The 21,965-nt window shown below is 45.0% G+C and overlaps 2 protein-coding genes across 2 annotated transcripts; one reads left to right on the forward strand and one right to left on the reverse strand.

Annotated features, from left to right (window-relative positions):
• The first annotated feature begins 1,111 nt into the window (after positions 1 to 1,111).
• Positions 1,112 to 8,979, forward strand: LOC123448150 (E3 SUMO-protein ligase SIZ2-like). The gene is made up of 16 exons (XM_045124940.1): positions 1,112 to 1,387; positions 1,932 to 2,012; positions 2,421 to 2,469; positions 2,560 to 2,638; positions 2,739 to 2,898; positions 3,318 to 3,451; positions 3,855 to 3,923; positions 4,696 to 4,783; positions 5,003 to 5,078; positions 5,534 to 5,607; positions 5,752 to 5,859; positions 6,369 to 6,530; positions 6,895 to 6,999; positions 7,076 to 7,156; positions 7,248 to 8,136; positions 8,332 to 8,979. Exons 1-16 carry the CDS (start codon positions 1,343 to 1,345, stop codon positions 8,466 to 8,468), a joined length of 2,337 nt encoding a protein of 778 aa, XP_044980875.1. The 5' UTR covers positions 1,112 to 1,342; the 3' UTR covers positions 8,469 to 8,979.
• Positions 8,980 to 9,049: 70 nt separating this feature from the next.
• On the reverse strand, positions 9,050 to 10,725 carry LOC123448151 (probable serine/threonine-protein kinase PBL25). The gene has a single exon (XM_045124941.1). The coding sequence runs from the start codon at positions 10,326 to 10,328 to the stop codon at positions 9,141 to 9,143; it is 1,188 nt and encodes a 395-aa protein (XP_044980876.1). The 5' UTR covers positions 10,329 to 10,725; the 3' UTR covers positions 9,050 to 9,140.
• Between the last annotated feature and the right edge of the window lie 11,240 nt (positions 10,726 to 21,965).

Consider the following 21,965-nt stretch of genomic DNA (forward strand, 5'->3'; position numbering starts at 1 on the left):
TAAGAGCCCACCATTTCTCGGTTTCAGAGGCGTCGAAGACAGGGGCGGTGCAGTTGTGAATGATCCCGGGTCGAGCTTGGTTGTCGGTGTTGAGTTCACCATAACAAAGTAAGGCGTAGCGGCGGCCAAGAAATGCATCTGTGCCCAGAGGTGGTTCGGGGAGTAGCTTGGCGGTGGGAGAGAAAGACGACAACGAGATGCGCTCTTGGGGTAGGTTACATAAGAGGCGACCTCCCAGAGAGGGCATGGACGGGTTTAGTGGACTCGAAGGTAAGCGTGGCACACGATGAATCGTGGTGACCGTTGACGGTGCAAACAAAAGTCTCCTTTATGAAAAAATTGAGCGGTTTGATGTAGTTTTGTGTATGGACGATTTGACACGGTATTTGAAAATGAAGGGGTGTTTTCTGTTCGCCCCAAGAATATGCTGGGACTTCAATGTATTTTGAGAATGGATTAGATTGCATTAGTTAGAAGAAAAAGATCACTTTTATATATGTAAATTTCCTATTGATTCAACTAGAGATGATATTGTTAGACTTAATTAAGTACCGTATCATATTCTGTATCACGTAACTGATTCAGACAGACAAAGAATCAACTATTAACTGTAAGTTAAATCGTGGAGTCCTTTAGAAGAACTTTTCATCTATCTCATACCTATAACCTTTTATATAATCTCCTATTTTATTAACATGAAGGCGTCTTGTCAAAAATAAGACAATACGTTTTTCTTTATCTCCAATACCTCTAAATTTTGTGAGATGTCCTAAAAAAGGACAAAGGTGCTCTAAGTCGTCTAGTGAAAGTCTACGTTTATGCAGATAACGAAATATTGAATTAAAAAAAATAAAAATGTTGTACATGACAAATTTGATAGAACATTAAAACATGCCTTATAAATTTAAATAGGCACTATACTTCTTAAATGTAGGAGTAGTACATCTCTGAAGAGAGCAGGAACAAGGAAGGATACGGTGGCAGAAAATCTATCCGCCTTGTGTTGAGGAGGAAATGCATACCGGAGGAGAACTGGAGAACAGAGAGGAAGAGCGCTTTGAGATTCGTGCTAGCCCTTGCAGGGTACACGTGTCGCTTGAAGATCCGACCCCTACCTCGCCCCACCACCAAAAGAAAAGTGCAGCGCAGCAGCAAGTAACGCCCGCCGGCCCGCCGCCGCACACCAACACTTCCCCTCTCCTGTGCCCTCGTGCGACGGCGATCATTCCGGCACCTTCTCCCAACACCCGACCCCCTTCCGTCGCCCCACCCAAATCGTCTCCGTTCCTCCCTCCTCCTTTGTCGGCCTCCCGCCCATCGGAGTCCGGGAAAAACCGCCGCCATGTCGTCGGCGCCAGCCGGCGATCCAGTGCTCGCCGCCTGCAAGGTATGCCCCGGCGACCTCCTGTGCCATTTCCTTCATGGTACGTGTATGCGTCTGCGCGCTTAATCTGCTGACGATGGGTTCTAAAGCCCTTCCGATGATCCCCTCTCATAGCCTATAATTTCTGCTCTCATTTGATTAGATTTGCAATCCCGCTGTTTAATCCCCTGTTTATTAGGCTAGGGACAAAAAACACTCTTGATTGGTCATATCAATAGCCAAAATGCGCCCCCTTTTTTACCACCTCACAACAGATCACCTGGTAGAACTCGTCCGTGTTTGCATTACCCTTTAAGCAGAATCAATGGGGACAGTGTAGTATGAATATCCGGTAAAGCAGAGTGATGAGAATGAATAAAGGGCAGCCCGGTGCATGTAGCTCCCGCTTGCGCAGGGTCCGACCGTCTATTGTACGCAGCCTTTCCCTACATTTCTGCAAGAGGCTGTTTCGAGGACTTGAACCCATGACCTCATGGTCACAAGGCAGCAGCTTTACCACTGCGGCAGTGATGAGAATGAATCGAATAAATAAATGCTTTGTTTGCAGGACAAGTTGAAGCACTTCCGGTTAAAAGAGCTAAAGGATGTCGTGTATAAGATTGGACTTCCAAAGCATGGAAAGAAGCAGGTTTGTTCACTGATTTTTTTTTGTATATCTATTTATGTACGCTTTTTGCACAAGGAAATTCTATGTATCGATTTACTTTATATTATGCATTGGTCATATGTTTCTAGGCTCTCTTTATTGTTCGGAAGCACAAATAGATTGGATTTTTCATGGAATATTTCTTTCTGGAACTGATTAGTTTCCATGCGCCTTGTAGTATTATGTGTTACTCCCTCCGTTCACAAGTATAAGATGTTCTAACTTTTTTCTGAATCGGATGTATATATACACGTTTTAGTGTGTTTGCTCACTCATTTCAGTCCGTATGTAGTCCATATTGAAATATCCAAAACTCTTATATTTGTGAACAGAGGGAGTAGAATGTTTATTTACTACTGAACAACTTCCTTCTGGTGTTTTGCTTTACAGGAACTAGTGGATAAAATCGTTGCAATATTATCCGATCAACAGGATCAAGGTACATTACAACTTCCTTTCTCAGTGATATTATTAGACTAGTGTTTCTGCCAGGAGGTCCTAAGGTATCACTTCCATTTTGTTCTTGTAGCCTCCAAAATTGATGGCTTACCAAACAAACTGATGGTTGGAAAAGAAACGGTAGTGAAAATAGTCGAGGACACTTTTAGGTGAGCTTACATTTCTTCATATCATTATGTTGTGTTTCTATTATCTGGATTGGGCCTTACAAGTCTTTTGTGTACTCTTGATTTTGCTTACTATTTCTAGAAAAATGCGCGAGCCTGCAAATGCTGTTTCAGCCTCTGGAAACCAGAACGAGTTGGGGTACAGTGTAATGCCTATGAAAAACACAGATGTTTCTGCTCAGCTGGATATCAAGGTCCGTTGCCCCTGCGGTAATTCCATGGCCACCGGGTCCATGATTCAGGTACAGTTCCCATGACAAGTACGATTATATGACTGCCAGGTTCTGTTATTCATCACCTCCAACTAGTTCAATAAGATCTTTAAAATTTGTTCATTAATCATGTAATTTTAAGAATTGTTTGTTGAATTATCAAAGCAGTTAGCTTTGGCATTTTGCATATACTGGAACTTTTTATTTTTAAGAATATTCGGGAACTTCAAAGCAGTGACCTGTATGTATCATGAAACTTTGAAGGAGCTAATTGCCATCGATTACTGTCTGTTTTGTAAAATAAGCTTGCTGTAACATCAGCATTTTATGAATTGTAATATTTAAGTGTTCCGTTATTGCATTTAGAGATCTGTAGACCTCTGTAATTTTTGCTCTTGACAGGTTTTACTGCTTCTATTTTCCTTCAAGTTTTCTTTGGTCCTTTTCAGTGTGATCATCCACGGTGCAATGTATGGCAACATATTGATTGTGTCATCATGCCTGAGAAGACTGCAGATACTGCTCCTCAAGAACTACCTTCCAGTTTCTATTGTGAGATGTGCCGAGTCAGCAGGGCAGACCCGTAAGTTGTTCTAACATTCAGTTTAATAGCAGACCCTTGCTGAACCATGCATGCTCACATATTTACTTGTTTAATTAGTTTTAATTTTTGGTGCTGTGCCAGTGCTATTAATCATGTGATGTTTCAGTTTATTGTATTGGATAATGTTCATGCATTCTATTAGCTGAGTTAGATTGTCTGGGTCTTCCTGTAGCATTAATTGTAATCATGTATGTAATCGTTTCTGTGCTACTTAGAACTGGTTTTCCTGTATCTCTTTTATGTCTTCTCGTCTCCCCCGCTCTGAATGACTGCCTTTTCTGCATTTTGTAGTTTATAATATTAGTTAGTTAGGTCCATTACACTTTGGTCTTAATACTAAATGGTCAATTGTCCTGACATATTTTCCTTCTGCAATTTGCAGTTTCTGGGTCACTATTAACCACCCATTACTTCCAGTGTCAATAGCTCCTTCTAACATGATGGCAGATGGGTAAGTCATGCATTATTTGTCTCCAAAGTACATTTTTGATTTTCACCTCCTCTACCTCCCTTTACCCATCAATGACCAGGAGCCACCGTGCCCTGTTGACTGGCCTTGCGGGAGAGCACGTATTTTCCTTCATCATTCTGTTTTATGTGCTGCGGAATATCTTCTAGAATCTCTTCAACTGTACCTTGTTGCAAAATGTATAAATAAGCAAAAAAATATTGTTCTTAATTACTGCTGTAACCCCTTTGGCATGTCCTTTTTGTAGAGCGCTCTGAAATGAGTCCGGTAAAGTTTAAGTGCAAACAAGTGATTCATGCCTCATCATTCAGAATATGTTTATCAGGGGGTGCGAAAGCAAGGTCTAGAAACCATTTAGTATATCCTGTTAGGGATTTTTGTTCACCATGTGTCAGACATTATCTGCTACTAATTACTTCGTGTTTTGTCTGCTGTGGTGATATTATTGCTTGAGCTATCTTACCTCAATACTTATAACCCAGGTACTCGGATCACATTAATTATGAATGAGAAGTGGGCTCTGTGTCTTTTTTTCTTGCTTTACAACCTCAGGTGGTTCTAATCGTGATTATTCCTTTGTTGTCTACAAGAAGTAAACACTACAGTGGTTGTACATCTGATGAACATCTTGGTACCATGAGATTTGAGTAACTAGATGACCACATAATTTTTTTATGCCACTTTACAAGTTATCTGAACTATGATACTTCTGCGATTTGCATAGTATTTGTTTGTGATTCATGCTTATGTTCAGGTCATATACTGTACAGTATATCGAGAAAACCTTTCCGTTATCAAGAGCTAATAGGGAAATGCTACAGAAAGCTGAATATGACATTCAGGTTAATTTTGTTTCCATCTTCATTTCCTTGAACTATTAGGTTTGTTCAGGATTTTCTTTAAATAACCATTTGTATGATCATATATTCTTAGATACTTTTCTAAAAAGATCAAATATCAAAACAAGGATATATTTGGGACTTGCGCCATCTTAGAGAATATTGGACTATGTGTATCCCTTTTTGACCTTGGTTTGCTTTGCACCATTTATGTTCTTGCAGGTTTGGTGTATCCTTCTCGATGACAAAGTTCCTTTTAGGATGCACTGGCCTTTACATTCTGACATGCAAATTAATGGTATTTCCATTGGCTTGCCATTTGTACTGAAATACTATCCGACAGGGTCTTGTAGGAATTATTTATTCAGTCAGTCAATTTGTTGTTTTTGGGACAAGTCAAATTTCAGTTTCATTTTATTTTTGTATTCAAAATTTTAATCGCCCTCGTACACTGATACCATTCGCTCATTTTATGCTGCATCCCCTTGCCTTATTGTGAGTCTTATGTGCATGCAGGGCTGTATGCATCTATGGCTTAATGCACTTATGCATGCTACTATGTTGTCAATTTAGGAATTTAATACTTTGAATTCTGCATCATTCCAGCCTTGTAGATATAGATGTGATTGAGTCTTTTCCAGCTTGGTTACGTGGAACATGCTGTGGCAGCTAAAAACTGTTCTTTCTTATTGAATTGTGGGTTCATTCATCTAGATCTGAACTATTCGTTTTGGAAATTATTTGTTTTCTCAGGTATTCCTGTTCGGGTTGTCAGCAGGCAAGCTACACAGCCATTAGGGGCCAATGGTAGAGATGATGGTCTTATGGTAAGTATCTTGTTGCAATGGAGCATGCTGTTCTTTAACTTTAACTTTATACCTTAACAATGATTTGCCAAAATGTGTTGATTAGTTACATGATACATTTTCTGCATGGATGTTTGTTGATGCTACTCATTTTTTTGCTCCCAGTTAACACAGTTTTTAAAAGAAGGTCCCAATAAGATTGTTCTATCTAGAAGTGACTCTCGTACGTTCTGTTTGGGTGTCAGAATTGCCAAGAGGAGATCTCTGGAAGAGGTAATTGCTTATGGTATACTGTGTCACATGAAAGGCAATTTCACATTTCCATTGTTGACCACAACATTCTCCAGAAATTCATATTTGACAAATGAGGGTATTTGGATCAGGAAACACTTTAGATACCCTTTTTTTTATTCGTAGGAATGTTTGGCACTCCCTTTTCCATCAATGCTGTAAATTTTGCTTTTTCTTGTTTTTTAATCTTTAGTGCTTAATGATAAGGCCTCAAGAGGATAGCTATTTTAGGTTGATGAAAGATGGCATAATACTAATAATGCACGTTATAGAAGGGTTCAAAATCTCAGTGGTTCCTGGCCAGTATTTCTGGTTTACAAGTGAACTGTGCTGTTAAAAAGTAATCTCGATACAAGCTCCAGGAAAATGCCAGAATGGTTCTTTCAGCAGTTACCGTAAGCAAGCTGCTACCTGGGAACCATCGAGTGCCTGAGATTTGGAACCCTGCTTTATTCTTTTAATTCCTCTTTTAAATTTTTGATGATGGGCAGGTCCTAAATTTGGTACCAAAGGAACAGGATGGTGAGAAATTTGATGATGCCCTTTCTCGTGTGCGTCGCTGTGTCGGTGGGGGGGCTGAGGCAGATAATGCAGACAGTGATAGTGATATTGAAGTTGTTGCTGATTCAGTCTCTGTAAATCTCCGATGTCCTGTAAGCACTCTGGCAATCAATGGGAATGTTTAGATCCATAATGATATTGCTAATCCTGCTCTTACTTTCCCTGATATGTCTGTTGCACCTGACCTCATGTACATTGAAATATTGAATATTTAGCATTTGCCATCTTACATTATTCTGTGTACCATAACACCCAAGGCTTAATGCAATCTTCCTAGAATCACCATCTTTATTTATGGCATTTTTATCCTAGATGCTTTTATACAATCCCATGTTGGCAGCATCATATTGTTTGCTTTATAGTATATTTTGCAGACCTCGTCACAAAGTTAGCTATTGCATTCTAATGTTATGTTGTGAAAAGCACGTTCATGCAAAAGCTAATTTATTTTGACAGATGACTGGTTCAACGATTAAGGTAGCTGGTAGGTTCAAACCCTGTGTCCACATGGGTTGTTTTGATTTAGAAGCTTTTGTGGAACTGAATCAACGTTCACGGAAGGTTTGATTACTTGTCTCGCATCATTTTTGCTTTTACCTTTCCCTTTCCTAAGAAAACTACGATTCCTTGTTTGCAGTGGCAATGCCCAATTTGCCTGAAGAACTATTCTCTGGAGAATCTAATTATTGATCCTTATTTCAATCGCATCACTTCGATGGTGAGTCCATATTGTTAATGAAGTACATGTTTTCATCTCTGTTGCTCCATTATGCATCTTATGCTGATTTTGTTGTGTTTTGGTGATTCAGATCAAAAGCTGTGGAGATGATATATCTGAAATCGATGTCAAGCCTGATGGTTCCTGGAGAGCCAAGGGTGGAGCTGAACCGAATGATCTTATGCAGTGGCATTTACCAGATGGCACTCTCTGTATCTCCATAGGTACAGGACCGAAACCCAACACGGGTGTTGTAAAGCCAGAGATTAGAGAAGAACCGTTGCCCGAATATAAGGGTTCTCGTCTCAAACTGGGAATTAGGAGAAACAACAATGGCAAATGGGAAATTAGCAAGAAAGGGGATGTTAATTTGAAACCAACTTCTTATAATGATCAGAGTAGAGACTTGGAAAATGGAAAATGTGTCACCCATACAAGCAACACTAATCATGAGGATGCCAAAGGTGGAGGTTATAATTCAGAACCGGGACAATCTGATCACCCTACGAGCAGTGTATATGATCTGAATTCTTCTCCTGGGGACGAACATGTCCCAATAGTTCTGAGTGACTCAGATGATGAAAATGCCACGGTGTTGTCTCCTAGTGCAGTGAATTGTGGCTCAGCAAATGACACCGGATATGAGTTTCCACCTCCTAATCCACTTGACACTTCAGGAGGCCCAGATGAAACTTCATTTTTCCTTAATGAAAGCTTTGATGATCTGGGGTTGTCATTTTGGGAGTATCCTTCGACTACCCAAGATGATCCAGGAATACAAGGAACAGATAATCTGGGTGAAGTGCAAAACTACCCTGGCACCAATCTATCATTGCACGAGCCAGTTTCTACGGCTAATTTGGATGTATTAGCACCAGCTCCAAACCAACTGGGCTATGGGCATGATGGAAGTTTAAATAATGTCAAAAATACTTCTCGGAAAAGGAAGAACCCTGTGGATGAAATAACATCTTTAGATGGTATGACAGAAGTCACCCTCTCCTAGTTAGTTCTGCAGTTTCTTGTGATTTTGCTCCATCCATTTGAAGTCTTTACCAATGAATGTGGAATCATGTTGCTTCTTTATACTTTTGTGAAGACAGTGCACAGTGGCCCATATAATCATGCATTTTCATGTTCATTGAAAGGTCTAACATTTGATTGCTCGTGTGCAGCATCAGTTCCCATGAGTGGCAATGACGATGACGACGATTTTGTTGGGGATGGATCTGGTGGCACTTCCTCACTGTCTGGGCAGGCACGGTCAGTTCGAACAAAATCAGTACTAGCTATTGAGTCAGATTCTGATTAGCGTCCATAGTTGGGTGCCCCCGTACTATTGGTTGGTCGGGCGGGGAGGTGTGAGATGTATACTGTCCGCTTGGTGGAATGCTTGCTCAGGTTTTGTTTGCGGTCCAGGAGTGACTGTCCCCCCATGTCTGTCTGTCTTTCCAAGGACGAGAATGGACGCAGTGGTATCTATATCTATCTACTTCCTCCGTCCCTAAATAATTGTAGTTAGAGAGAATAGTCTAGTTCTTTCCAACTACAATTATTTAGGTACAGAGGGAGTATGTAGGAAGCAGTTCTTTTTTCTTTTTCTACCATTCTCCTTTTATGTTTCATGGTGATCACTTTGGAGGCAGTAGAATTTAGGGAAGGGCGCAAAGCTCCTCCATGGTACCTGCCTGTAGGCAAAAGTCTGTAGCATAGCTAGCAGGAACTGAGGGTCAGCTGCTGTACATGTAGTTTCCAATCTTTTAAGAGTTCCCTTTTGTTCAGCCTATGGTAAGAAGTAATATGCCATGCTTGGATGTTTTTTATTTTCTGTATGTACGTAGGAAAATTCATGGTATTTAGCAGTGGTATTTTGCAAGGTCTGCGACTTGAAAATTGAGCCAAAATCCCCCTTTCTATTGTTTCATTTTTGTGAAGACGCAAAGCACACAATGTTGGCCAATGCCACCAGATGATGATGAATATGCTAAAGTGACATGTCATCGTCGGCGGCGAGGAAGCTGAGCGCCATGACGACGTCCGACATGATGGGCCTTACGGTGTCCTCCTCCTGCAAGCACATGGCCGCCACGGCTACTGCCTGCTTCAGCTCCCTGCCGCTCGGCCCTTGTCCCAGGAGCGGATCGACCAGCTCCTGCAACCTCCTCTGCTCGCCGAACATGGGCGCCGCCCAGGCCACGAGGTTGTGCTCCCCCTCTGGCCTGCTGTCGTCAATGGCCCGTCTGCCGGTGATGAGCTCCAGCAGCACCACGCCGAAGCTGTACACGTCCGACTTCACCGTCAGGTGCCCCATCCTCACGTACTCGGGCGCGCAGTAGCCGTACGTGCCCATCACCCTCGAGCCGTCCTTGTCCTCCTCGGCCTCGCCGCCCTTGCCGTTGCGGGTAATGGGTGTGGCTAGCTTGGCGAGGCCGAAGTCGGAGAGCTTGGCGTTGTATCCCTCGTCGAGGAGGATGTTGGAGGACTTGAGGTCGCGGTAGATGACCGGCGGGTTGGCAGTCTCATGGAGGAACTCAAGGCCCTGGGCGGCGTCGTGCGCGATCCTCATCCTGGTCCGCCACGGCAGAACCTGCTTCCCGTCGCCGTCCGCTGGGGCCTGGGTCTGGGGCTGGGGGAGGAAGAGGTGGTTTTCGAGGGATCCCAGCGGCATGAGTTGGTAGACGAGGAGTCGCTGGTTGCCGTCGGCGCAGTAGCCGAGGAGACCCACGAGGTTGGGGTGGGTGAGGAGGCTGCTCAGCACCAGCACCTCCACAAGGAACTCGTGGTCGCCCTGGAACCCCGTGCGGTCGAGCTGCTTGACGGCCACCGCCGACGACCCGATGAGGCCTCTGTAGACTCGGCCGAAGCCGCCCTCGCCGATGAGGTTGGCCTGGCTGAAGCTGTCCGTGGCGGCGCCGAGCTCACGGAAGGTGAAGGAGCGCGCCGAGACGATGCTGTGGTTGTAGTTGGCCACGTCCACGGAGTGGCGTCCGAAGCTCGCTCGCGCCGACGAGGACGCGGTGAGCGAGGTGCCCGAACGGATGAACCGTTTCCGGGCTGCCGCGGCATCGGGGCAATGCTTCTTCCTGAAAGTGGCGCTCCTCCCGGGCCGGGGCTTCCTCTCCTCGTCCATGGCGGTGCCGTCGTGCGGGAAACAACGGAGCCAGCTCAACATCTTGTACTACTTGCCGGCCGGCCGGCCGGGAGCCCGGCCGGGAGTAGGAATGGGTGATCAGGAAGCAATGGGGGCAGGGCGATTTGGCTCGGGAGACACATGCGAAATGCAGAGCCTTTAATTTCGAGGGGTGGCCGGCTGGCCGTCCATGGTGACCGCGGTTTTGAATGCATACTGCCTATTCATGGCAAACGCCCCGCTGTTCCTTGCTAAAATGATACTTCCCACACCTGTGACACTTTGTACTTCCTCCAAACATCCACGTTAATTCTCTTCTCCACGAATTTTAAAAGAACATGTTGTAATTTCAATGCCACGCATGCATCAACGTGGTATGTGTGGACGTTGAAAAGTTTGCCAACACGACCCACAACATGCGTTGTATGGATGAACCAGTTTCTGCCCACACAGAGTTATTACCTAGTCCACGTGTGCGTGAATGAACTGCTCTTCGCCCACACGACGCGCGTACGTGTCAACTGCAGTTGCGCGTACGTGGCAATCAGGTAAATACACATGACAACTATGATTAACCATACATGACAACTATGGTTGGATCATACGTGGCAACTAGATAAACACACATGGTAACTATCTCCAGGTAACTAAAGTTTCATCCCGCAGATAACTATAATTAACCAAAACAGAGAGAGTTGTCATGCTTTTACAAACTGTAGTTGCCATCCCAGATAACTAGAGTTGCCATCGTAGGGATAACTAAAGTGTCGTATCGCGGGTAACTAACGTACCTGCGCCAGGACGTGTGTGCAGATTTGCTTCGTGCCACACGCACGAATGAGGATGAGCAATACTTGTTGGGCGCATGACACTACTAGGAAAAGGCTTGCTAATGGTGCACCTATTTTTGCTATTAATGACGCACTATAGGTGCGCCACTAGCATCACGCCATTAGATTTTTTTACTAATGGCGCACCACAAGTGCGCCATTAGTATCTGGTATACTAATGGCGCACCAGGTAGTGCGCCATTAGTATTGCTCACGGTGCGCCATTAGTATGCCTCCCAGGTGCGCCATTAGTATGCCTCTCAGGTGCGCCATTAGTATTCCTCTCAGGTGCGCCATTAGTATGCCTCCCTAGTGCGCCATTAGTATGCCTCCGAGGTGCGCCATTAGTATGCCTCCGAGGTGCGCCATTAGTATGCCTCCCAGGTGTGCCATTAGTATAGCCCATGATGCTCCATTAGTATCTGGTATTCTAGCATATATATGTTTTTTTTCAAAACCACAAATTCAACAACACATAACATATATATCAAATATATAATACATAATATGTGCCCAATAGTTTTACTGATCCACAACACATAACATATATGCAAAGTTGCATAACAAATTTCATGATCCATATATCAAAACTCCATAGCATCCATACATCCAAAATTCCATAGCATCCATATATACATATAGTTCCATAGCATCCATACATACATAGCTCCATAACAAATATAGTTCCATAGCATCCATTCATTATTCACATACAATTTTTTGAGCTACAATATTATTTTGTTTGCATTAATATGTTACCATTATTATTTTAGATGACAAAAAAGACAACTATGGCTCCAAAGGTTTGCTTTATGTCTTCACGCCACATAAGTAAACGAAGTAGAAGGGGCGCACGTTTAGGAGCTCCAGCGCGCGGTCCTTTTGAACTTCCCCTCGCAAAAGAAGCATGAATCAAAAGCGTTAGAGAAAGAAAACAGATGATCCAGAATTACAAATTTTGATACATATTGACTTCTAACATAACAACACCAACAATGTTTGTTACAAAATTTAGGAGGTATCAAGATACTTAAATTGTCAACTAGTGACGACTAGACACACACACAGATATATACACATAAGCTCCAAAGAATACAACTAAGATTTTCAAGAGAACATTCACATACAAGAATAAGCACATGATGTTTGGTTTCAAATTATAAATATAAGCTGCCGATGTTGCGCTGAATCCAAAGTAATCCCAGCTACATAGGTCACACGCTCGCTCTAATGAGATGTGATACCAAATGTTTAAGCCTGGAGGAAAGAACCAATGGTATAGGCACAAACTTTCCAGTCATGGAGATGATACTACGATCATAGTGTTCACCCTTGATTGCAAACAAAATCTAACTAGTAAACGCACACAATCAGCAGCCCCTATATATAACTCCATAAAAGTATTAGAACAGATGCATCAGAACTGAATTACCTGTGAGCAACAGTAGGAATGAGCCTTCAGGCTGCGCGAGGAAGGAGACCGTCTTGGCAACCTTCTCCAAGCACTCCTGACTCTGCACCAGCAACGAATCGCCGTTCCTCTCCACAATTCAGTCAAACCTGTAAATTCTACTCGGGAGCTAAGCAAAGGAAAGGGTTAACAATCCCACTGCATTACGCCAAAAGAAACAACGTTGAGTAAAGAGATGAAAACAAACTAAAACTGCAAGACAATGAAACTACAGGAATGATTAGCTGTAGAGATACTGGAAAAGGCGGTCCAATGGTATGGAACATGGTAACAGGAGAGAAAAATAAAAAGAAGAAGATATGTATCGTACTTTCTAAGCGCATCGTTCGGTATCTACTCTATACTCTACAAGCAAAGTGCAATGCCAACGGTTTTATTAATTTGAATGGAGGGTTGTAGCAAAACCATCAGTTTAACATGTGATAGAAATGTGATACAAGTGATAAATTTGTAGCTCAAGAAACCAAGTTATGAACATCCAAGTGTCAGCAAACAGAACAAGCACCAATCCATGAAGCGATATGTTATCCAATATGGTCGACATGCCAAACCAGCACTGCTCAAAGGCCATATCACACACAGCTCAAGTGAGAGACATGAAAACTTAATTGTATCTCAACAGGAGGCATCAACGATAGCCGTAGTGAGAATATTATGTCTATCCTACTGACATGAGAATATTATGTCTTTAAGTCTCACAATAACCATATGTCTAGAGGCAAGGTTTTAAATAGCATTCGCTACACCCGCTATTGCGTTCACTATTGCCATAACGCACCTCTAACGCTATGTCTTTTGCATTGCATTTGTATATAGCGGCTTTGGTATAATGCGTCCGCTATTGCATCTCTCAGCCTGCTATTGCGGGCGATATATTAGTTTTGGATGCGGACACAGCGCTCTAACTCACTAAAATATGGTTTTCTGACCTCCAGCGGCCCCGTGTGCAAGCGTCACAGCAGTATGTAAAGTCCTAGTACGTTGCCTTTCTGCAGCATCCCCTGCTACGCATTGGACTACGGACAAACTCCCTCTCTCTCTCTTTCAGGATGTGGATAATCTCTCTCGAACAAATAAAAACGGGTGCTGCACGTGATATACAACAAGTTGATTAGTAATTTGATATGATGTTGACACTCTATGCATTTGTTTAGTATTTATACTAGGGCGAACAACACTTTGGACAGAAAAGATATTTTGTGCTTGCGACTTAGTGAACCACGGCTCATACAAATGAGATTGTATACAATTTAAGTATCATTTTGTGCTTGTGACTTAGTGAACCACGACTCATACAAATGATAGTATACCTGAACGGTTTGATTTCCGGTGGATCTGCGCGGGTGGCGAGATAACCATGAGAAATGAAAATTGCCAGCACCTGGGCACAAACAACCGAAAAACTGAAGGAAACATGCAGTAGCTCGACCAAGTCCAAGCCCATCCTGACAGCTATCTGAAGCGCCTTGTACCTGGGGATAACATCATGCCCTGCAAAAATGGAACAAAACATATATTCAGCATCCGAATGGTGAATGGAGGAGGAGGAGGGTGGGATGTGGGATCGTCAGCACCTTCATCGGTGACGAGCCTAAGGAATATGGCGGTGATGTCGTTGTTGAGTCGGGGGCCGGCTTCGTCTTCGTTGTCCTTGAACACCTCCTTGACCTTCCGAGCACCGAAATCGAAAAGGGGGTGAGGGGAAGAGAATCTAGGGCGATGGAGGAGAGGGGGGGAGGGAGGGAGGATACGTACGTGATGGGGCGGGGCGGCGAAGGAGCAGCACGGGACGGTGACCGGGCAACTCAAGGTGGGCGGCGGGGGCGGAGGCGGCTTGAGGGTGGGAGGCGAGGCGGCGGCGCGGTGGAGGCAATATGATGCCTGGGAGTGGACGGCGAGGGACACGATGGCGCGTCGGAAAGCAATGGATGGTGGCGGCGATGGGTCGCGGCGGCGACGAGGTGGGATCTGGAGGGGCCGAAGAGGGGTGGTCGGGAAGGATTGGGAGAAGGAGGCGGCTGTGGGACTTGGCTAGGTTTTCGGGATAGAGAGGCGTGAGGGTGTGCTGGTCGGTTGTGGGCTTATGGGCTGGATCTGAAAATTTTTCTTCTCAGAGAGGTGCACCATTAGTAATGGCGCATCCCAGAGAGGTGTGCCATTAGTAATCTTTTTTTTGGATAGCAATGGCGCACCCCATAGAGGTGCGCCATTAGTAATTTTTTTGGGATAGCAATGGCGCTCGAGGGGGAGGGAGGGGGTGGGTGGTGCGCTCGGCCAATTCCGTTCGGGGGAACCGAGCGAGGAGACATGGGAGGGTGCAGGGGGTCGTCGGCGGCGGTGGAGCGGGGGAGGGTGCGGGGGGTCGTTGACGGCGGTGGAGTGGGGGAGGGTGCGGGGGGTCGGCGGCGGCGGTGGAGTGGGGGAGGGTACGGGGGATCGTCGGTGGCGGTGGAGGGGGGAGGGTGCGGGGGGTCGTCGTCGGTGGTGGAGTGGGGGAGGGTGCGGGGGGTCGTCGACGGCGGTGGAGCTGGCCGGGGAGGGTGCGGGGGGTCGTCGGCGGCGGTGGAGTGGGGGAGGGTGCGGGGGGTCTTCGGCGGCGATGGAACGGGCCGGGGAGGGTACGGGGGGTCGTCGACGGCGGTGGAGCGGGGGAGGGTGCGGTGGGTGCTCGGCGGCGGTGGAGCGGGGGAGGGTGCGGGGGACACTATTGGGACACTATGATTCAAATGAGGTGAGGAGGAGGAGGCACCCGAGACAAGCTTGGAGGAGGAGGTGGAGAGAATGAAAGTGGGGAAAGTGAGTGTGGTAGTGTTGGAATTATGCCCTAGAGACAATAATAAATATAGTTATTATTATAATTCCTGTATCAAGATAATCGTTTATTATCCATGCTATAATTGTATTGAATGAAGACTCATTTACATGTGTGGATCCATAGACAAAACACTGTCCCTAGCAAGCCTCTAGTTGGCTAGCCAGTTGATCAAAGATAGTCAGTGTCTTCTGATTATGAACAAGGTGTTGTTGCTTGATAACTGGACCACGTCATTAGGAGAATCACGTGATGGACTAGACCCAAACTAATAGACGTAGCATGTTGATCGTGTCATTTTGTTGCTACTGTTTTCTGCGTGTCAAGTATTTGTTCCTATGACCATGAGATCATATAACTCACTAACACCGGAGGAATACTTTGTGTGTATCAAACATCGCAACGTAACTGGGTGACTATAAAGATGCTCTACAGGTATCTCCGAAGGTGTTCGTTGAGTTAGTATGGATCGAGACTGGGATTTGTCACTCCGTGTGACGGAGAGGTATCTCGGGGCCCACTCGGTAATACAACATCACACACAAGCCTTGCAAGCAATGTGACTTAGTGTAAGTTGCGGGATCTTGTATTACGGAACGAGTAAAGAGACTTGCCGGTAAACGAGATTGAAATAGGTATGCGGATACTGACGATCGAATCTCGGGCAAGTAACATACCGAAGGACGAAGGGAATGACATACGAGATTATATGAATCCTTGGCACTGAGGTTCAAACGATAAGATCTTCGTAGAATATGTAGGATCCAATATGGGCATCCAGGTCCCGCTATTGGATATTGACCGAGGAGTCTCTCGGGTCATGTCTACATAGTTCTCGAACCCGCAGGATTTGCACACTTAAGGTTTGACGTTGTTTTATGCGTATTTGAGTTATATGGTTGGTTACCGAATGTTGTTCGGAGTCCCGGATGAGATCACGGACGTCACGAGGGTTTCCGGAATGGTCCGGAAACGAAGATTGATATATAGGATGACCTCATTTGATTACCGGAAGGTTTTCGGAGTTATGGGAATGTACCGGGAATGACGAATGGGTTCCGGGAGTTCACCGGGGGCGGGGGGGGGGGGGGGGGGTCAACCCACCCCGGGGAAGCCCATAGGCATTGGGGGTGGGCTGGTGGGACAGCCCAAAAGAGCCCTATGCGCCATAGGAAGAAAAATCAAAGAGAAAAAAAAGAGGAGGTGGGAAAAGGGGGAAGGACTCCTCCTTCCAAACCTAGTTGGACTCGGTTTGGAAGGGGAGGGCTGCCCCCCTTGGCTCGGCCGAAACCCTTAGGGGTCCTTGGACCCCAAGGCAAGGCTCCCCCTCTTCCCCCTATATATACGGAGGTTTTAGGGCTGATTTGACACAACTTTGCCACGGCAGCCCGACCACATATCTCCACGGTTTTACCTCTAGATCGCGTTTCTGCGGAGCTCGGGCGGAGCCCTGCTGAGACGAGATCATCACCAACCTCCGGAGCGCCGTCACGCTGCCGGAGAACTCTTCTACCTCTCCGTCTCTCTTGCTGGATCAAGAAGGCCGAGATCATCGTCGAGCTGTACGTGTGCTGAACGCGGACGTGCCGTCCGTTCGGCACTAGATCGTGGGACTGATCGCGGGACGGTTCGCGGGGCGGATCGAGGGACGTGAGGACGTTCCACTACATCAACCGCGTTCACTAATGCTTCTGCTGTACGGTCTACAAGGGTACGTAGATCACACATCCCCTCTCGTAGATGGACATCACCATGATAGGTCTTCGTGCGCGTAGGAAATTTTTTGTTTCCCATGCGACGTTCCCCAACAGTGGCATCATGAGCTAGGTTCATGCGTAGATGTCTTCTCGAGTAGAACACAAAAGTTTTTGTGGGCGGTGATGTGCGTTTTGCTGCCCTCCTTAGTCTTTTCTTGATTCCGCGGTATTGTTGGATCGAAGCGGCTCGGACCGACATTACTCGTACGCTTACGAGAGACTGGTTTCATCGCTATGAGTAACTCCGTTGCTCAAAGATGACTGGCGGGTGTCAGTTTCTCCAACTTTAGTTGAATCGGATTTGACCGAGGAGGTCCTTGGATGAGGTTAAATAGAAACTCATATATCTCCGTTGTGGTGTTTGCGTAAGTAAGATGCGATCCTACTAGATACCCATGGTCACCACGTAAAACATGCAACAACAAAATTAGAGGACGTCTAACTTGTTTTTGCAGGGTATGCTTGTGATGTGATATGGCCAATGATGTGATGTGATATATTGGATGTATGAGATGATCATGTTGTAATAGATAATATCGACTTGCACGTCGATGGTACGGCAACCGGCAGGAGCCATAGGGTTGTCTTTATACTAATGTTTGTGCTTGCAGATGCGTTTACTATTTTGCTAGGATGTAGCTTTAGTAGTAATAGCATGAGTAGCACGACAACCCCGATGGCGACACGTTGATGGAGATCATGGTGTGGCGCCGGTGACAAGAAGATCGTGCCGGTGCTTGGTGATGGAGATCAAGGAGCACGTGATGATGGCCATATCATGTCACTTATGAATTGCATGTGATGTTAATCCTTTTATGCACCTTATTTTGCTTAGAACGACGGTAGCATTATGAGGTGATCTCTCACTAAAATTTCAAGACGAAATTGTGTTCTCCCCGACTGTGCACCGTTGCTACAGTTCGTCGTTTCGAGACACCACGTGATGATCGGGTGTGATAGACTCAATGTTCACATACAACGGGTGCAAAACAGTTGCGCACGCGGAACACTCGGGTTAAGCTTGATGAGCCTAGCATGTGCAGACATGGCCTCGGAACACATGAGACCGAAAGGTCGATCATGAATCATATAGATGATATGATTAGCATGGGGATGCTTACCACTGAAACTATGCTCAACTCACGTGATGATCGGACTTGAGCTAGTGTAAGTGGATCATGAACCACTCAAATGACTAGAGAGATGTACTTTTTGAGTGGGAGTTTAGCGAGTAATTTGATTAAGTTAAACTCTAATTATCTTGAACATAGTCTAAGTCCACTTTGAATATATTTGTGTTGTAGATCATGGCTCACGCGACAGTCACCCTGAATTTTAATACGTTCCTAGAGAAAACTAAGTTGAAAGATGATGGAAGCAACTTTGTAGACTTGGCTCGTAATCTTAAGCTAATCTTACAAGCTGGGAAGAAGGATTATGTCCTTAATGCTGCGCTAGGAGATGAACCACCCGCTACGGCTGATCAGGATGTTAAGAACGCTTGGTTAGCACGTAAGGAGAACTACTCAGTAGTTCAATGTGCAGTCTTGTATGGCTTAGAACTGGGACTTCAACGTCGCTTTGAGCGTCATGGAGCATTTGAGATGTTCCAGGAGTTGAAGTTTATCTTTCAGAAGAACGCCCGGACCGAGAGGTATGAGACCTCCGATAAATTCTATGCTTGCAAGATGGAGGAGAACTCGTCTGTCAGTGAACATGTGCTCAAAATGTCTGGGTACTCAAACCGTCTAGCTGAGCTGGGGATTGAACTCCCGCAAGAAGCTATCACTGACAGAATCCTTCAATCACTGCCGCCAAGCTATAAAGGCTTTGTGTTGAACTACAACATGCAAGGGATGAACAAGTCTCCCGGCGAGTTGTTTGCGATGTTGAAAGTCGCAGAGTCTGAACTCCGTAAAGAGCATCAAGTGTTGATGGTGAATAAGACCACTAGTTTCAAGAGAAACGGCAAAGGCAAGAAGGGTAATTCAAAGAAGAGCGGCAAGCCTGTTGCCAATCCAACGAAGAAACCCAAAGCTGAACCTAAGCCCGAAACAGAGTGTTACTATTGCAAGGGTATGGGTCACTGGAAGCGCAATTGCCCCAAGTATCTGGCTGATAAGAAGGCGGCCAAAGAAAAATCAGGTATATTTGATATACATGTTATTGATGTGTACTTAACCGGCTCTCGCAGTAGTGCCTGGGTATTCGATACCGGTTCTGTTGCTCATATTTGCAACTCGAAACAGGAACTGCGGAATAGACGAAGGCTGGCGAAAGATGAAGTGACGATGCGCGTAGGAAATGGTTCCAAGGTTGATGCAATCGCCATCGGCACAGTTTCACTTCAGTTACCATCAGGATTAGTTATGAACTTGAATCATTGTTATTTAGTGCCTGCGTTGAGCATGAACATTATATCTGGATCTTGTTTATTGCGAGACGGTTACTCTTTTAAGTCAGAGAATAATGGTTGTTCTATTTCTTTGAGTAACATCTTTTATGGTCATGCACATTGTTCATATTGAATCTTGATAGCGATACACACATACATAACATTGAGACCAAAAGAGTTAGAGTTAACAATGATAGCGCCATATTTTTGTGGCACTGCCGCTTAGGTCATATTGGTGTAAAACGCATGAAGAAACTCCATGCCGATGGACTTTTGGAGTCACTTGACTTTGATTCACTTGACACGTGCGAACCATGCCTCATGGGCAAGATGACTAAAACTCCGTTCTCCGGAACAATGGAGCGTGCTAGTGACTTGTTGGAAATCATACATACCGATGTGTGTGGTCCGATGAGCGTAGAGGCATGCGACGGATATCGTTATTTTCTCACCTTCACTGACGATTTGAGTAGATATGGTTATGTCTACTTAATGAAGCACAAGTATGAAACATTTGAAAAGTTCAAGCAATTTCAGAGTGAAGTTGAAAATCATCGTAACAAGAAGATCAAGTTCCTACGGTCTGATCGTGGGGGTGAATATCTGAGTTTCGAGTTTGGTCCTCACTTAAGACAATGTGGAATTGTTTCACAGTTGACACCGCCTGGAACACCACAGCGTAATGGTGTGTCCGAACATCGTAATCGTACTTTATTAGAGATGGTGCGATCTATGATGTCTCTTACCGATTTGCCATTATCATTTTGGGGTTATGCATTAGAAACAGCTGCATTCACTTTAAATAGGACACCATCAAAATCCGTTGAGACGACACCATACGAACTGTGGTATGGCAAAAGGCCAAAGTTGTCGTTTCTTAAAGTTTGGGGATGTGATGCTTATGTCAAAAAGCTTCAGCTTGAAAAGCTGGAACCCAAAGCGGAAAAGTGCATCTTCATAGGTTACCCAAAAGAGACAGTTGGGTACACCTTCTATCTCAAATCCGAGGGCAAAGTGTTTGTTGCTAAAAATGGAGCTTTTCTCGAGAAGGAGTTTCTCTCGAGAGAATTGAGTGGGAGGAAGATAGAACTTGACGAGGTTGTCGAACCTCTCATCCCTTTGGATGGTGGCGCAGGGCAAGGGGAAACCTCTGTCGTTGCGACGCCGGTTGAGGAGGTAGTTAATGATGATGATCATGAAACTCCGGTTCAAGTTTCTGTCGAACCACGCAGGTCGACGAGACCACGTGCTGCTCCAGAGTGGTACGGTAATCCCGTCTTATCAATCATGTTGTTAGACAACAATGAACCTGCAAATTATGAAGAAGCAATGGTGGGCCCAGATTCCAACAAATGGCTAGATGCCATGAAGTCCGAGATAGGATCCATGTATGAGAACAAAGTGTGGACTTTGGAAGTACTGCCTGAGGGCCGCAAGGCTATTCAGAACAAATGGATCTTTAAGAGGAAGACGGACGCTGACGGCAATGTGACCATTTATAAAGCTCGACTTGTAGCAAAGGGTTTTTCACAAGTTCAAGGAGTTGACTACGATGAGACATTCTCACCCGTAGCGATGCTTAAGTCCGTCAGAATAATGTTAGCTATAACTGCATTTTTCGATTATGAAATCTGGCAGATGGATGTCAAAACGGCGTTCCTTAACGGTTTCCTTAAGGAAGAGTTGTATATGATGCAACCCGAAGGTTTTGTCGATCCTAAGAATGCTAACAAGGTGTGCAAGCTCCAGCGATCCATTTATGGACTGGTGCAAGCATCTCGGAGTTGGAACAAACGCTTTGATGAGGTGATCAAAGCATTTGGGTTTATACAAGTGGTTGGAGAATCTTGTATTTACCAGAAAGTGAGTGGGAGCTCTGTGGCGTTTCTAATATTATATGTGGATGACATATTGCTGATTGGAAACAATGTAGAGTTTTTGGAGAGCATAAAGGATTACTTGAATAAAAGTTTCTCTATGAAGGACCTAGGAGAAGCTGCTTACATTCTAGGCATTAAGATCTACAGGGATAGATCAAAACGCCTGATAGGACTTTCACAAAGCACATACCTTGATAAAGTTTTGAAGAGGTTCAAAATGGAACAGTCCAAGAAAGGGTTCTTGCCAGTTTTACAAGGTACAAGATTGAGTAAGACTCAGTGCCCAGCAACTGATGAGGATAGAGAGCATATGCGCACCGTCCCCTATGCTTCAGCCATAGGTTCTATCATGTATGCAATGCTGTGCACTAGACCGGACGTTAGCCTGGTCATAAGTATGGCAGGTAGGTTCCAGAGTAATCCAGGAGTGGATCACTGGACGGCGGTCAAGAATATCCTGAAATACCTGAAAAGGACTAAGGAGATGTTTCTCGTGTATGGAGGTGACGAAGAGCTCGCCGTAAAAGGTTACGT

This window comes from Hordeum vulgare, chromosome 4H (assembly GCF_904849725.1).
Source record: "Hordeum vulgare subsp. vulgare chromosome 4H, MorexV3_pseudomolecules_assembly, whole genome shotgun sequence".
NCBI lineage: Eukaryota > Viridiplantae > Streptophyta > Magnoliopsida > Poales > Poaceae > Hordeum > Hordeum vulgare.